The 15,355-nt window shown below is 38.1% G+C and overlaps 3 protein-coding genes across 4 annotated transcripts; all 3 read left to right on the forward strand.

Annotated features, from left to right (window-relative positions):
* Positions 1-742: 742 nt before the first annotated feature.
* Positions 743-4,016, forward strand: LOC306914782 (parvalbumin-2-like). Its single transcript, XM_079491980.1, has 5 exons — positions 743-812; positions 1,642-1,717; positions 2,304-2,436; positions 3,077-3,186; positions 3,757-4,016. The coding sequence occupies exons 2-5, from the start codon at positions 1,657-1,659 to the stop codon at positions 3,780-3,782; spliced, it is 330 nt and encodes a 109-aa protein (XP_079348106.1). The 5' UTR covers positions 743-812; positions 1,642-1,656; the 3' UTR covers positions 3,783-4,016.
* A 2,549-nt stretch (positions 4,017-6,565) lies between these two features.
* Positions 6,566-9,195, forward strand: LOC306914780 (parvalbumin alpha-like). The gene is made up of 5 exons (XM_079491975.1): positions 6,566-6,665; positions 7,192-7,258; positions 7,535-7,667; positions 8,250-8,359; positions 8,777-9,195. Exons 2-5 carry the CDS (start codon positions 7,198-7,200, stop codon positions 8,800-8,802), a joined length of 330 nt encoding a protein of 109 aa, XP_079348101.1. The 5' UTR covers positions 6,566-6,665; positions 7,192-7,197; the 3' UTR covers positions 8,803-9,195.
* A 2,638-nt stretch (positions 9,196-11,833) lies between these two features.
* On the forward strand, positions 11,834-14,964 carry pvalb9 (parvalbumin 9). Of its 2 annotated transcripts, none has more exons than XM_079492068.1 (5): positions 11,834-11,859; positions 12,655-12,722; positions 13,563-13,695; positions 13,970-14,079; positions 14,741-14,964. In XM_079492068.1, exons 2-5 carry the CDS (start codon positions 12,662-12,664, stop codon positions 14,764-14,766), a joined length of 330 nt encoding a protein of 109 aa, XP_079348194.1. In that variant the 5' UTR covers positions 11,834-11,859; positions 12,655-12,661; the 3' UTR covers positions 14,767-14,964. The 2 variants fall into 2 exon arrangements, with proteins under 2 accessions (XP_079348194.1, XP_079348193.1); XM_079492067.1 differs by lacking the exon at positions 11,834-11,859 and adding an exon at positions 11,924-12,061.
* Positions 14,965-15,355: the final 391 nt, after the last annotated feature.

Below are 15,355 nucleotides of genomic sequence, written 5' to 3' on the forward strand. Positions count from 1 at the left end.
TTTCATATAAAACATTAACACTGACACTGAATTGGGCCATAAAATTGCATAATGTTCAACCCATTCATCTATTTTGAATTGCATCCATCCAGTCTTTAATGAATATTTGTGGTTTTTGACTGATTGATTGAAATATTTATTAACAGTTTGCAGAATTACAGTACATTTCAAGCACAAACTCAATACAAAGACTGTTAACTCAACTGTGAGTGGACGACCCAGTTAAGCATTACACTTGTTTACAAGAGCTGGGTCCACCTTGTTCAATTCATCAATTGAACTATACAAAATAATTGAACTATAATACTATAAAAAAATCATAATAAATAATAATAAATTATTATTATTAGGTCTATTATATTATTATTATTATTTTACGCACAGACTTCCACTGACCAAGAGGAGGCCTACATTGACCATTAACTGACTCGAATTGGGTTGACTTCTTACCAACTCCTCAATGCCCCCTAGGTGCCACATACCGCAATTAGCCGGATTTGTATTACACAGGAAACGCATTGCAAACAACTTACAGTTCACGTGCAGCCAATGGGCAGCAGCATCATATTTAGTTTGCATAAAATATGCCGGTCTTGCTAGTCTTCACATATGGAGTGTGTCCCTCGGTGGGTGGGAGCGTTAAAAATAGCACAATTCTACAACTAGACACATTTTTGTCCTAAACCAACCCTATATGGTATAGATGACACGTCAAGGGGCCAGCACCCTGGACTATAAATTAGGGAGGTGAAGGCCTACTTGTTCACCCTGCTCTCAAGTTTTGAAGTTTCTCTGCTCCGGTCGACAGCAAGGTGAGTTCAGCTGGATGGAAGTAAAACATCGCTTATTTTCATCTCGACATTGCAAGGACGTTTCTCTATACTTCAAAGGATTACGCTAAGAACTTGCATTGGAACTACAACTTGTGTTTTTTTCTCTTTTTCTTTTCTTTTTTTTTGTTGCTATTGCTGAAACACCTGTAGGCTATAATGGTCATACACGGGCCTAAAACCGGAGAAAATTCCCAATGGATTAGAAAGCCTACTTATTTTTTTATTGTTTATTTAAATTACCTTTGCTGAAGTTCGGGGCCAGTAATAAATGAGGCCTACACACATTATTACTAATAATGTGTGTAGGCCTACTTACTGCTTATACTGCATGTTTATTGTGATTAAAAGGCCGAGAGCCTGTGGCGCCGCAGATAAGATATGCCACCTGCAGGGCAATCATGTTAAAGGTCAAGTGAGCACATTGGGCATGGTGCCCACTTGACCTGTTACCATATTAATTAGGAGGACTAGTGGGTGTCAAACCTTGGGTGCATGGGGCAATAATAATAATAATAATAATAATAATACATTGTCTCCCATGATAGACTGTGGTAAATACGAACCAGAAACATTTGGCAGTTGCAAAATATGTGATTGATTGAATGCAACATTAGCCGGAATGAAGGGAAGCTATAGCTAATTCAAGAACTATTGCGTATGCTAGTAGGCCTATCCTTTCCCCTCTTGCCCTTTCTTCTTCATAGTAGCCTATAGGTTTGTACATAGCCTATAATCTTGTTCTTCTTTCGCATGTAACCCATAATCACTTATTTTTAAGCTATATGTTCTTTTTCTTTTTCTTCAATAGAAAAGATCATCAGAAATGGCATTCGCCGGTATCCTGGAAGCAGCTGATGTTGCTGCAGCAGTCGCTGCTTGCGCAGGTAAGTCTATAAAAGCCAAACAATCAGCCAATCAGTGGTGGAATAGAATGTAGGCAAGTGCATTTACTCAAGGAAGCTATTATGTAGTCCTGTCTAGATACAAATTTAAGTATTTGTAGGCTACTTTAGGCCTACTTTTGGTAGCCTACTTAAATATATATTTTGATGCTACTTTGTACGCCTACCTATAGTATATTATTTTAAATAGGCTACTTGTATGTATAGGCTAGTTTTATACTGTGGTAGTAGGCCTACTTCTAGGAAAGTATAGTAGATCTGAGTAGCCTACTTCTTCCACCACTAGCCCTAATCTATCTCACCAATATTATTATTATTATTATTATTATTGTTGTTATGAATTATATATATATTATATCATTATCCATTCACTGACTCGTTTGGAAAAAATATTAGGCCAATAATTCTGATAAATAAGCAAAGTTTTCATGGCCTTTATGTTTGTCCATAATTCTAGCTAAAATGAATGCAGCATTATGCAGCTATGCGGCAATGCTTTGAATTTAAAGTTAGCAGTACAAATTCACTGAGTGAATTTTGAGAATTTTGTTCTCTCTTTCTCTAACAGCTGCTGAAAGCTTTGACTACAAGTCATTCTTTGCCAAGACTGGTCTGCACACAAAGTCTGATGACTTGATCACAAAGGCCTTCTATGTTGTTGACCAGGACAAGAGTGGCTTCATTGAGGAGGAGGAGCTGAAGTAAGCATCACAAACTTATTTTGAATTATTACATTGTTCATTTTAAACTACATGAATTGCCTAGTTGGATTTCTATCTATTGGAAATATACTTTTTACTCCATTACATTCTTTATTTAAAAATGCTTGAAGTTTCTAATATCAATGTAGCATATGCTATTCAAGGGTTAGATTGGGGGTAAGTCCCTGCGACATACTAGCGTCATGTCCAGGGGGTGTACATCAAGCTGCCTCACGCTACAGAAACAGGAGATAGGCTCCTGCCCTATGGGCCTCATGGCTCGGCAAGGCTACTTATATGCTATTCACTGCAGTAGATCATTACCTTCAGCGCTGCAGTGCCCTGATTCTCTGGTTTATTCTCACTGAAAAACACTACAACATACTAGAAAGGCTCAATTTATGTTAATGGCTACATGATATAGTTTGTCGCCACCATTTGTTTGCAGTCTAATTCATTAAAATCTTCAAAACAGTTAAACCCCCAGTCAAGGTTTTATATATAACCATTAACCAGGGGTGGAAAGCACTGAAACTAATTGCAATTACTCTCATTACTGTAACTGAGTAGCTTTTTCAAGTATTTATAAAATATCTGCACTTGCTCCCTGTTAACCTATATGTGGCTTGTTTGTCCATAGCCTCTTCCTGCAGAGCTTTGTGCCAGGTGCCAGGCTCCTCACAGCCGCTGAGACCAAGAAATTCTTGGCAGCCGGAGATGCCGATGGTGATGGCATGATTGGAGTTGATGGTAACCACTTACAAGTCTTTGATTTATCATTACATTTTCTTGATAGTACAGTGATTTGGCTAGAACACAGAGTATAAGTCTATCTCCAGTGACCTGTAACCAGAGCTTTGCAGATAAGTTGTATTTTCAAGTGCCATTTTTAGACATCACGCTCAGTTATCCAGTAAACAATAAAAACAAACTGGAAGCCCAAGTATAAGGTATTAGTATTACATAATCACAAGGGGGCATTTATTTAGCATGCCTGACCACCACAATTGTGGTCCCTACTGGTGATAAAACGCAATAGCAGTCCTTTGTATGAAGTCATTTTTCATTTTGTAAAAAAGAAAATATAATTATTATTTGTATTTATTTTTAATGGATGAGCTGACTGAAAAAGACTCGCTCACTGCGTAGAAAATAAAGGAGAACTCCTTAGACAGAGACTTAGAAAGATTAGAGTTTAGAAAAACGAATTTATTTTAATATTAAATTACATTTAATATTACATGGCCTTACTCTTAAAGTCATACTCTCAGAATATTGCCTAACCTTAACTTAACTATCATGTCTTATTTATCTCCACAGAGTTCATGCTGCTTGTCAAGGCATAAATGCATTCTATGGAACCAGCGGATGCCATGACTATGCCTATATCTTTTTTTATATTCATTTTATTTATGAATGTCACAGCCCTGTTCTGTACAACTCCCCTATGACCCAAAACCGTGTTTACACTCCATGTTTTTTTTAACAATGTTTTGTTCTCTCATTCAGAGAAACTAGTAACACCACTCATTTGCACTTATCTGAAAGTGGAATAAACTCACATTTTGGGTTAAAAAAAACCGCAATGTCTTGTGTTCAATATTGGTTTTCATGTCTGCATGTGCATACATACTGGTCTGGAGCAGGATTCTTTGGATCCATACATGGTAGCCTCCATAGCCATAGCTTATTTTACACCTATTATACATCTTTGACGATGTGATTGAAAGTGAAAGGGGATATGCTTTGGCATAGCCCGGTGGTACAGGCCGCTAGATACATGGTCAGCATTGGCAGAGACAGGTGGTTCAGTGAGAACAGTATTAGGGGCGACTTGCTTTCTGGATGTGCTTCAAAAGCTGTGATTTGAGCACAACTTGCAACTGCATAGTCTGAGGCAATACAGTATGTTCCATAGGAATGGAGCCAGTACTCGGATAGGATTACTTTAGTCCCCAATTACATGGCAATTACACGGAATACTTTTTGTTCAGTGAAAACAGAAAAAAACTAAAACAAAACAACACTAACAGATGGCGCATTTGAAGTTTTATTCAGAAAAGTGTTCATCCTAAAATATCTCACCCCACATTATGTGTTTAGTGAAAACATTTTAAATATAATAAAAAGGGCCATTGCGAGGTGTTTAAGAAAATGGGGAAGAATAAAGAATTTAGGCACATATAAAATGAACATTTGAAGCACACCTCAAAGCTTTCTGTCTGGACCCTCTATACAGCTTTACTTTATATTTGTCAACCCAAGTCTGAGAGTACATTTGTAATATAACCCTGATATTTAATAAGGGCAGGAATAGTGACTCCATAACCCAGTCGTCCAGGGCGAGGGACCTTATTTGACCACCCAGAACGCCATAGGCTGATGTTCTAGTTTTGTATGGCTTTGAAAAAACGACAAAAAAACAAGCATAAGCCTACTTATGCACAGCTCGGGGGAGGTAGGCATATACACGAACATGCAATTCATAAACATGACATGTCATGTCATGACATGTGACATGTCAAGGCCAGATACTGTACAGTAGGTATAGGTTAAGCTTATTATCTATAGGCTATAAGCCTACGTCTTTGTAAATGTAGATATAGACAGAGGATTGTAATTCCTCAGTACAAACGTTTGTGTGTTATAGCCTAGACACTTCTCTTTCATTAGGCCTACACAAGATCTTGAGTGACAACAGCCTATGTACTGTAAATATAAACTTTCCTAAAATAGCATCATGAATACCAAAGCCGTAACGAGAAATAGCCTACATGAGTGTAAGAGAGGAAGAATATAGCCTAGATGGAAGTCTTCAACTCAATGAAAGTGCAGATTTAAATCAAATTCTATAATTTCATTTTGCACTGTAGGCCTACACACGTTTTTAAAAAGTGCCATAGTGTGTTCAATTCATATCAGATCATAATTTGATTCAACTCTAATATATTTGGTGGAATTTTGACAGTGTTATACTGTGCTACAACAATTTTAAGCCTATAGTTTTTAGGTTATACACACAGACACAGCCTATGTCATTTTGTGAAATTCTGTGGTTCTTTATTCCACATTAGAACATTATTATATCTATGTCTGTATGAAACAATAGGCCTACAATATTGTAGGCAACAATATTGCCTACAATAATACTGTGTCTGACTGAGTTATCCTTTTCGAACCACCGTGCCAAATTCTATAATTTCATTTTTCACTGTGCACCTGACAAAACCATGTTTAAAAAAGATTCCTGAACATTTACACCACAAGCACGGGAGCAGTGCATGTTCGACCGCATGTCTGACTGTTGTTTCTGCATGTCGGTGTGTCGGATCTGCGTGTGCATCCCGTCACACATGCTATAGCAATTTTAAGCGTATTGATTTTAAGTTACACATCGGCCTAGTTTTGTGGTTCTTTATTCCACATTTGAACATTATTATATGAATATTTCTTATTTTTAAATATAAAACAATAGGCTATATATATAGTACAGTATATATTCCTACAATAATATATTAAACCGTCTAGTCACTGTGACTTGAGTTATCCTTTTCCAACCCCAGTAGCAAATCAACTGGTAATGCCAGTAACATTGCAGACATACACATGCCAATGTGCATACATGCCAATATGAAAGTTAATTCTCACCAAAATATTCTGTTCAGAGACAGCATGCATCATTACTCAGTCATAATTGGAGAAATCCATTAGTTGTATATTTTGCTGTATAACTATACAATTACAATTCAGATTCTTAAACGCTCAATATGCCTAAATTAAATGCTTATCCTTGACTGATAATAATATTATACGCTACTAAGTAGCCAAAATAACCTAAATGTGGTTGAATTCAGGAAATACAGATCAGTACCTCTCTTTTCCATCCGTGATGCTGTGTGCTATTTAATATGGTCCAGATATCCATGATCAGAGCATAGCATATATATATCACTCAAATCGGCAGCGTATATTATTAGACAGATGCAATATCAACTTCTTTTGCATAGGCCCATGCGTACCATTTAAGCGTCTTCATTTATGTACATATAAATAGAACAGCTCTGACCACTGGCGACATTTTCACCCACTCCAATGCGTGTCTATTTCATATGCCTCATATTTCGGGTGAGAGAAGGTATATAAGCTTGTGGGGATATCCAGGGGACTTTACTGCAGTTGCCTGTTGCCAGCTTCATCTGAGAGATTCAACATTAATCTTAGTGCTTGAGGTGAGTTCCACAGAAAAGAAGCAAATCTTTCAGCAAGTCTGCAATTGAACTCAATGAGCTTCCTGCACTTTGCACTGGAACAGGAAAAGGACTACAGGGGATAATCCTAACAACAAAAAACAAGTTTATCTTTGGACTAAACAAGGAATTAAATGGATGAATATTCCTACCAAACCCTAAACAGAACTGCAAAGGATCTTTAATCTTTTGGCTTGGAGGTCCTGATTTGGGAAAAGTGGACTACCTTTTCTGTTCCTTTGAATCTTTTCTTTTCTTCACTTTGTGTGTGATTAACTCAAAAGAATATTTGCATAGGGGCTGCAATATTCATTACATGGCTTTATCAAGAGATTCAGACTTATAATACCCTGTAAATTTCTAGCTGTACTGTAATAGATTTAAGATGTCTGATATAGTGCTTAGTTGTATAATGCTTCAACAGCGCAATACACTCATATATTTATATGATGCTACCTCACTTGTTTGAGCTTAAATGATGATTTATCTACTTCTTTCCTACCCTCAGATAGAAATGGCTCTCGCCGCCGTTCTCGCAGCAGCTGACATCACTGCAGCCCTTGCAGCATGCCAAGGTAAAACAAATTAAATGCCAGGTGTGCATAGGACTTATCAAGACTGAGAGACCAGACCACTCACATGCATACAGATGGAGATGGAGCTCAGAAATATGCATGCTATAGGCTATTTCTGAGCTACAATCCTACAAATCAATTACATTTGTAGGATCACATACTGTTAGGAGACTGAAGTGCCTGTCTGTCTGTCTGTCTCTCCCTCTCTCTCACTCTCTCTCTCTCTCTCTCTCTCTCTCTCTCTATATCTCTCTCTATATCTCTCTCTTGCCTCAGCTCCCGAATCCTTCAAGTACAAGGAGTTCTTTACCAAGGTTGGCATGGCAGCCAAGTCCAATGATGATATTAAGAAGGCCTTTATCATCATTGACCAGGACAAAAGCGGCTTCATTGAGGAGGAGGAGCTGAAGTAGGCAAAACTATCTTAGACTGCCTCAGATTCACATACAGTACAGGGAAACAGTTCACCAAGGGCTTCAATGGCACCCAGATCATATTTCTGTGTTTGGGCCACAGTTAATCTAGTGTGTCCATGCCTGGACACAGTGGTTCTCCAAGGAGTAACTCTATGCCAACATTTTCCTTGAGTCTCATATTAAAGGCTGAATAGAATTGAATAGAATATTATCTTTCATGTCATGAAACGTCATGACCTGCCAGAGCAGTCAGCAGTCTAGTAAGTATTAAGTAAGTCCATTTTATTTATAAAGCACCTTTCAAAACATTGTTACAAAGTGCTGTACAGTGACCAACAATATAAAACAATCACGTTAAAACAGGCACACAGGAGCAATGACTACGCAAAATAAAGCAAAAACAAAAACATTGACATGCTGAAAAGGGACAGATAAAAAAATCGACAAAACGACAAAATGTAACCTAGTCTATACTGATTGTCTCTCTCCAATAAACTAAGGGAAAACATAACAATAAACACTCGGGGGTCTATCATGTGACGTTTCCTAATATTTATTTTTGGTCTTCTCTCTAGATTCTTCCTGCAGAACTTCGCTGCAGGTGCCAGGGCTCTGACTGAAGCTGAGACCAAGACATTCTTGGCGGCCGGAGATGCCGATGGTGATGGCATGATCGGAGAAGATGGTGAGTTTTTAATTTAATTAAGAATAGCTTGGCTATACCAGGAATCAGGGATGAGATAGATTTGACTTAAGTTTGAGGTCTAGGACTTGATGGTAAACTGTGGCTGGAAATATAGATGTATAAGGCGAACATTAAGAATTATTTGAATCCTTTCTTTTTAATACAATACAATACAATACAATACAATACAATACAATACAATACAATACAATACAATACAATACAATACAATACAATACAATACAATACAATACAACACTGAAAGATCTGACAAGGCAGGAGATAGATATTACCTAACTTCATATACCAAACCAATGCAATAACCATTATTGTATTTACACTGCACCACTTTTTACTAACTTGAGCAGTTTAGAAATAAAGCTTGAAATAATATTTTATCTCGCTTTCTTCTTACAGAGTTTGCTGCAATGATCAAGGCATAAATTACATACAGTGACCAAGACCTCACCTACCTACAGTACTTCGAAAGAACAAGACTTCAAATCCCCTTCTTCTCTCTCTTTGACTCCTCACTCCTCACACTTTTATACACAAATAGATGATCTTTAAACCTTGACTGCCAGCAAACGGACAAAGAACTCTCCGTCTGTCCTCACTGTCACTCTCTCTGTCTGATCATGTCTCTCTCCATGATGAATGTACCTGACTGAATGTGTGGCTGACTTTTCTTCCTCTTCTGTCTTAGTTCTATTGTGTTAGTTTTGTTCTACTGTTTGATCAGTGGTCATGATGATGATGATTATGATTATGATGATGCACTGTAATGGAAAACAGGCAGATGATGAGAGAGGAATAAAGATTATTTTTCAATAAGACACATGTGATCTTTGTCCTGGTGAGACATGACATCTTTCATAAGGTTTCAGGCAACGATGATAAGGATGATGATGACGATGCACTGCCTTGCCCTGCAATGCACCACTCAGATCATGGTTATTAATCACATATCCACGTACCCAGTGGTCCAGATAGCAATTATGGATAAAACTTGTTTTTATCAGACTTTGTATTCCCATGATGGGGATACAAATGGGAATACAGTACAGTAATCACCCATTTCTCTCCATCTTTGCTCCTCTACATTGTCTTTAATCTCCAGTGTTCATAGAAAAAAGTAATATACAGGGTAATAACCATGGGTAATAATCATCTAGTTTTCTTGTGAAATAATACATATTTGTAGTCACATGAGTAATGTTGCCCCTGCATTGGCACAAAGGAACCACAAGGTGGTGTCCTTAACCTAATAACTAGAACAGTGCTAGACTAAGCAGAGTTGGAAACCATTCTATTGCCAATCCCTCAGTTTTAGCAGCTGCTAGTGTCTGTTTGTATCTTCTCAGCATATCACCTTGTGTGGCAGGTTTATAATTCCCTCCTAAGAAATATATTGTTAGTTCTGTTTCTGGAAATGGAAACTGCCATGTCATCAGTGCTGGAAAGTATGTACATGTAGCCTACTCACTGTTGTACTATTTTAGGTACTTTTACTTTACTGGAGTGGAGTATTTCCAATTTTCCTACTTTTTACTTCTGCTCCACTAAATCTTAGAGACAAATAATGTACTTTTATTCCGCTACAATTATTTGAAAACTTGAATTAGTTACTTTGTAGATTTTGATTACAAAACAGATATTAACCACTTCAGCTATTTTCAAAAGATGTGTATGCATTTTGAAAACGTGTGGAATGGGACATTCTGCATGCACAATGACTCACAGCATTCTACCTTTGGTACTTTTACTGAACTTTTACTTCTTACTACAGAGTACAGACTATTTTTTACATTGAGGTATTGATACTTTTACTTTATTAAAATATGTGAGTACTTCTTCCACCACCAGTAAAATGTTGCTGACTCTTCCAGACAACAAACCTATCAACTTGGCTGGTTTTGTGACACCTGGTTTTTATGGTGACTGACCACTGACCAGGTGTTCTTGCCCACACAGCCACAGGTGTTCTTGCCCTCTTTCATAACAGAATGGGATTTTAACAGTGGAAAAAGTGTGTGTGTGTGTGTGTGTGTGTGTGTGTGTGTGTGTGTGTGTGTGTGTGTGTGTGTGTGTGTGTGTGTGTGTGTGTGTGTGTGTGTGTGTGTGTGTGTGTGTGTGTGTGAGAGACGTGTTGTGTGTGTGTGTGTGTGTGTGTGTGTGTGTGTGTGTGTGTGTGTGTGTGTGTGTGTGTGTGTGTGTGTGTGTGTGTGTGTGTGTGTGTGTGTGTGTGTGTGTGTGTGTGTGTGTGTGTGCGTGTGTGTGTGTGTGTGTGTATGTGCGTGCGTGCGTGCGTGCGCGCTAGTTGTGATGTTTTCTTTGCAAAGAAACACAGTCAATTATTATCTTGGGAAGTTATCTTTAATTTAGTCAGAACATTCTTAAAATGTAACATATTTCTTTATGTAACAATAACATATAGATTATGGACAAAGGTATAATTGGCCTGCAAGAGAAAGAAAGGCCTATATAGGCTCTACTGTGTATTTGAGGCAGTGTAATTGACTCCTAGACAATTAAAGATTAATGGGCAAAAGAATAAACTAATCTGAAACCTCATTTTTGTTGACTGGGTGGTTTGATTTTCATGACCCCCCCCCCCCCCCCCCTCTCTCTGTCTCTCTCACACACACACACACACACACACACACACACACACACTGGTTTTGATTTTATCCGGTAATAATGAACAGGAAACCATGCCGTCCCATTCTTACCAATCCCAAATTAATAATTAAAAAAAACTCAAACAAATAGAAGAAATTACAGATAATAAGGAAATATCTGCAAACTCTTTAATTACACCCTTTTCAAATAAATTGTATCTGGAAATGTTTAAAGAAAGCGTAGGCTTACAAGTTCCAACCAAACTAGGCCTATACTGTTCTTACTTGTTCTTATAGGCTCATAGCAACTGTGGAGTTAAGATAGAATATTCCTTTTGATTTGTTTAAAAAGAGGATATCATCTGCATGCCAGCTGGGCCTGGCCAATGTGATAGGGGTCATTTGAGAAGATTATTCATTGGATTCATTGTTGATCTGCTTGACTTAATGTGAAAAGCTGTCAGTAGCCTATAGGCTACACCAAGTCAAAAGCCGGGTTACATCATGCACATTTACAAAGAATTCTGGTTCTGATTCTAAATTAAATTAGCCATTAGCGACATAACTATCATATCACCTGCATGGATATGAATTGAATTGGCCAGCAAATTATACAGACAGACAGACATACAGACAGACAGACAGACAGACAGACAGACAGACAGACAGACAGACAGACAGACAGACAGACAAATCAAGAATGAGCAAATAATACATAAATAGATTAATTCTTAGCAACTGATTGAATAAAAAGCAGTGTTTTATGAGAGAGGTGAGGGAGGGAGGAGGCAGACATAAATCATGAGTATAGCAGCCTATCGACTGGAGTCACAGGGGCGGACCATGCGGTTACACAGCCACCCATAAACGCAGGCGGAGGTACACGTATAAATAGTAAAGGTTAATTGGGCAGGTAAGGAATTCGAGAGGGACCTCAGAATTTGATACGCGGACAAGTAACCTAAGCATCGTTCTTTGTGCGCGAGACTGTTGCGTATATATAAGTCCTTGCCGACCGTCAGCGGTCACCATAAAGCCTTATCTTACACTGGACCTGTACAGAGGACAGAACTTGACAGCGGTGAGTGAAAGACAAACTTTTGCAGGTGCGGTGCCGTATACCGTGCGTAACGGGTAGGCTATAGGGAAGGATGACATGGTACCTTCTTGGTCTTGGTGCGATAGAGGAATGAAACTCAAACTTCTTATTAGGCAAAAAATATTGGCTGCTTTGAGTATAGGCTAAATATTCAAATAACTGCATTCATCAGATAAATTCTAGAAATGTAGCCTATACAAAATGTTTCTTAACGTGGGACCTAAGATGTATAGAGCAGCCAGATAGGAATTAGGATAAATAAATAAAGAATTTGGTCCAAATGAAGGATAAACTTAATCTTTTATTGTCATTACATTTCTAATTTGACAGTTTTTATATAGAGCATCATCGAATTATGGGTCAGATCAGGATGGATCAAACAACTAAATCCAATGTAAGATTACGGTTTAGCACATATTTGGCTATATAAATTGATAGAGGTGATGATGATGATGATGATGATGATGATGAACCTAGTGACCACATGGCCAGACGCGTTGTGAAAGAGACAGAGAATAATTGAGAGGGAGAGGAGAGAGTGAATAATTTACAATGCTCTTCTTTTTACCCTACAGGATTAATATGTCACTCACTTCTATCCTCTCGGCTGATGCCATTGACACTGCCGTCAAGGACTGCCTAGGTAGGTTAGGTTAAACAACATAATATGTGCTACCTCTGTAATGTGTAAGAGAACGAATGAATGAAAGACAGAAAGATAACATTAGTTTGAACATTGTGACATATGAACACACACACACACACACACACACACACACACACACACACACACACACACACACACACACACACACACACACACACACACACACACACAGTACACATACAGTACACTGCACACACACACACACACACACACACACACACACACACACACACACACACACACACACACAAATTGTTTAATATTGCCGGTATATATTATTATTATTATTTGTATTATTATTATTATTATTATTATTTCATTCATGTAAAAGGCTAAAGCCAATCTTTACTTATCCTAATTCTCATCAAGGTAAAACAATCTTAGCCTTTTAGTGAAGTATTAGAATCCGTGATAAAGCTGCATGAAGGATTGGTGGTTGCAGAGTGCACGTCATTCTTGTGTGTGATTATAAATATTGTGCAGTGTTGTGATAACTCAGCCGTGATTTGAAAATCAGAAATGTTCAGTGGACTTCAGTGTGTCTGCCAGTGTGTAAAGAACCAGGAAGAGGGGGAATAAATCACCCTCCTGCCGGACAGCAGCCTTGTAGCCAATAGCTGATCTACAAGCTCACAATGCATCGCATGACATGCCGATATTAAGCATTACACAGCAAAATCCTCAGTGTTAATTGAGTGTTAATTTTGTGTGTGTGTGTGTGTGTGTGTGTGTGTGTGTGTGTGTGTGTGTGTGTGTGTGTGTGTGTGTGTGTGTGTGTGTGTGTGTGTGTGTGTGTGTGTGTGTGTGCGTTTCCAGCTCCAGACACGTTCAGCCACAAGAAGTTTTTCGAGCTGTCTGGCTTGGCCTCAAAGACACCCCAGGAGGTTAAAGATGTCTTCCGTCTGCTTGATGATGATAACAGTGGATCTTTAGAGGTGGAGGAGATTAAGTACGTATAGTTCTATACTATAGAATAGATACTATATTCATTTATATTTCTTTGCCACAAAGTGGCAACTGTGAGAAAAACAATATGTGCAGGCAATATAAATTCCTGGCTTGCACTCACTGAGACAAAATAAGCCAAGAGAACTGAATTGATTCTTGTCCTGTAACGTAACCCATAACCCCCTTTTTTACAGGATTTTACAGGATCTAGCTGTATGGCTTATCTCTCTGTCTACTTCTATTCATATTAATTTGACACACCTGCTTCCATCCAGATTCTTCCTGCAGCGGTTCGTCCCTGGGGCTCGGTTGCTGACTGATGCAGAGGCTAAGGCCTTCATATCAGCGGCCGATGATGATGGTGATGGCGAAATCGGAGCAGAGGGTCAGTTCTGAATATTAATCCCTGTCACATACTGTATATGCATGCTTTGATGCGCTTACTACAGTAACTGATCAGACCTTGTTGTCATCCAGTAGCTGAATGTAATAACACCTGCTCTTTGAAAATCTGTTGTCATGTTATGTAAAGAACATTAAGAGATACTATTGATATTTTTCAATCATATTAGGACTTTTGTTTTAAAAATATCTGATATTTTACCTGAAAAATACTGTTGGTAATGGGACAAACACTTCTGTCTCTTTATAATAATCCTCTCACCAGCATTGTGACCTTGTTGCATGTCGGCTCAGGCATTCTAAAAAAAATAATCTGGCGTGTGAATACATGTATAATACCATGGGCTGGTAGTGTTGTATTTGAGCTTTAGCAACGGACACCACAATGTAATCAGGACAATCCTTAGATTGAAAATCCACATCATGTCAGCATCTCTTGGCTGGTTAATCTTGGATTTTTTTTTTTAACCGAATGTCAATCATATTTGAAATACATTCAATGACATCATCTGCTTAATCTCATAATTAGTTTTGCAAACTCACTGTGAAATGACAAAGGTTTTAACAGAGTATGTAAAATATTTTATTTTGTGCGATAAATGATCTCTCAACTAAACTAAAACAAAAAATGTTTCTCACTCTAGAATTCAAGACGTTGGTCCTGTCCTGAGATGTCTGCAGAGGAAGAGCGTTGGGAAGAGAGCACGAGTGTTCACGTCTTCTATCCTCTCCTCCCTTCATCTCTTGTTCAGGAGTCCTCAGGTCCCCGGCATACATTCCCAGGATTGTATTTTATTTACTACCGAAACTCTGTGCACTTGAATTGTTTCTAATTGTCCTTTTCCTGATTAAAAACAAACACTTTTTATGTCTTTTTGCCTTTTGTTCGTGAGTGTACTGTATCACTTTGTTGCTTCTTCTCTTTCTATGCACACACCACTGCACAACTGATGATGAATGAGCTGACTAAATAAACTAAATGAACTTACTCGGTTGCTTTCTGTTCTGTTTCTTATTTATTTCTTACGTACTACATGGTTGAAACACAGGTAACACACAGTAAACAGTTTGTGTCAACTGTTTTTAACTTGTTGTAGACACAGACCGAAAGTTTGTTGTAAATTCTAGGTGGTCAATTCTAAAAAATAAAACTCCTTTGGGTCAAACTCAACTAGGTTTTACTTACGGATAATGGATAAAAGTCGTTTACGGTTTACCAGACATACAGTAGCTGTCAAAAAAGTCAACTAAGAAGAAAG

The sequence above is a fragment of the Electrona antarctica genome, assembly GCF_951216825.1.
Source record: "Electrona antarctica genome assembly, chromosome: 22".
Classification (NCBI taxonomy): Eukaryota; Metazoa; Chordata; class Actinopteri; order Myctophiformes; family Myctophidae; genus Electrona; species Electrona antarctica.

What these genes read in the sequence shown, in the direction of transcription:
- LOC306914780 (XM_079491975.1), top strand. Translation starts at nt 7,198, where the DNA reads ATGGCTCTCGCCGCCGTTCTCGCAGCAGCTGACATCACTGCAGCCCTT. An exon ending in AGCCCTTGCAGCATGCCAAG is followed by an intron (nt 7,259 to 7,534) that starts GTAAAACAAATT and finishes CTCTTGCCTCAG; the next exon opens with CTCCCGAATCCTTCAAGTAC. An exon ending in ATTGAGGAGGAGGAGCTGAA is followed by an intron (nt 7,668 to 8,249) that starts GTAGGCAAAACT and finishes TCTTCTCTCTAG; the next exon opens with ATTCTTCCTGCAGAACTTCG.
- LOC306914782 (XM_079491980.1), top strand. Translation starts at nt 1,657, where the DNA reads ATGGCATTCGCCGGTATCCTGGAAGCAGCTGATGTTGCTGCAGCAGTC. An exon ending in AGCAGTCGCTGCTTGCGCAG is followed by an intron (nt 1,718 to 2,303) that starts GTAAGTCTATAA and finishes TTTCTCTAACAG; the next exon opens with CTGCTGAAAGCTTTGACTAC. An exon ending in ATTGAGGAGGAGGAGCTGAA is followed by an intron (nt 2,437 to 3,076) that starts GTAAGCATCACA and finishes GTTTGTCCATAG; the next exon opens with CCTCTTCCTGCAGAGCTTTG.
- pvalb9 (XM_079492068.1), top strand. Translation starts at nt 12,662, where the DNA reads ATGTCACTCACTTCTATCCTCTCGGCTGATGCCATTGACACTGCCGTC. An exon ending in TGCCGTCAAGGACTGCCTAG is followed by an intron (nt 12,723 to 13,562) that starts GTAGGTTAGGTT and finishes GTGCGTTTCCAG; the next exon opens with CTCCAGACACGTTCAGCCAC. An exon ending in TGGCGAAATCGGAGCAGAGG is followed by an intron (nt 14,080 to 14,740) that starts GTCAGTTCTGAA and finishes TTCTCACTCTAG; the next exon opens with AATTCAAGACGTTGGTCCTG.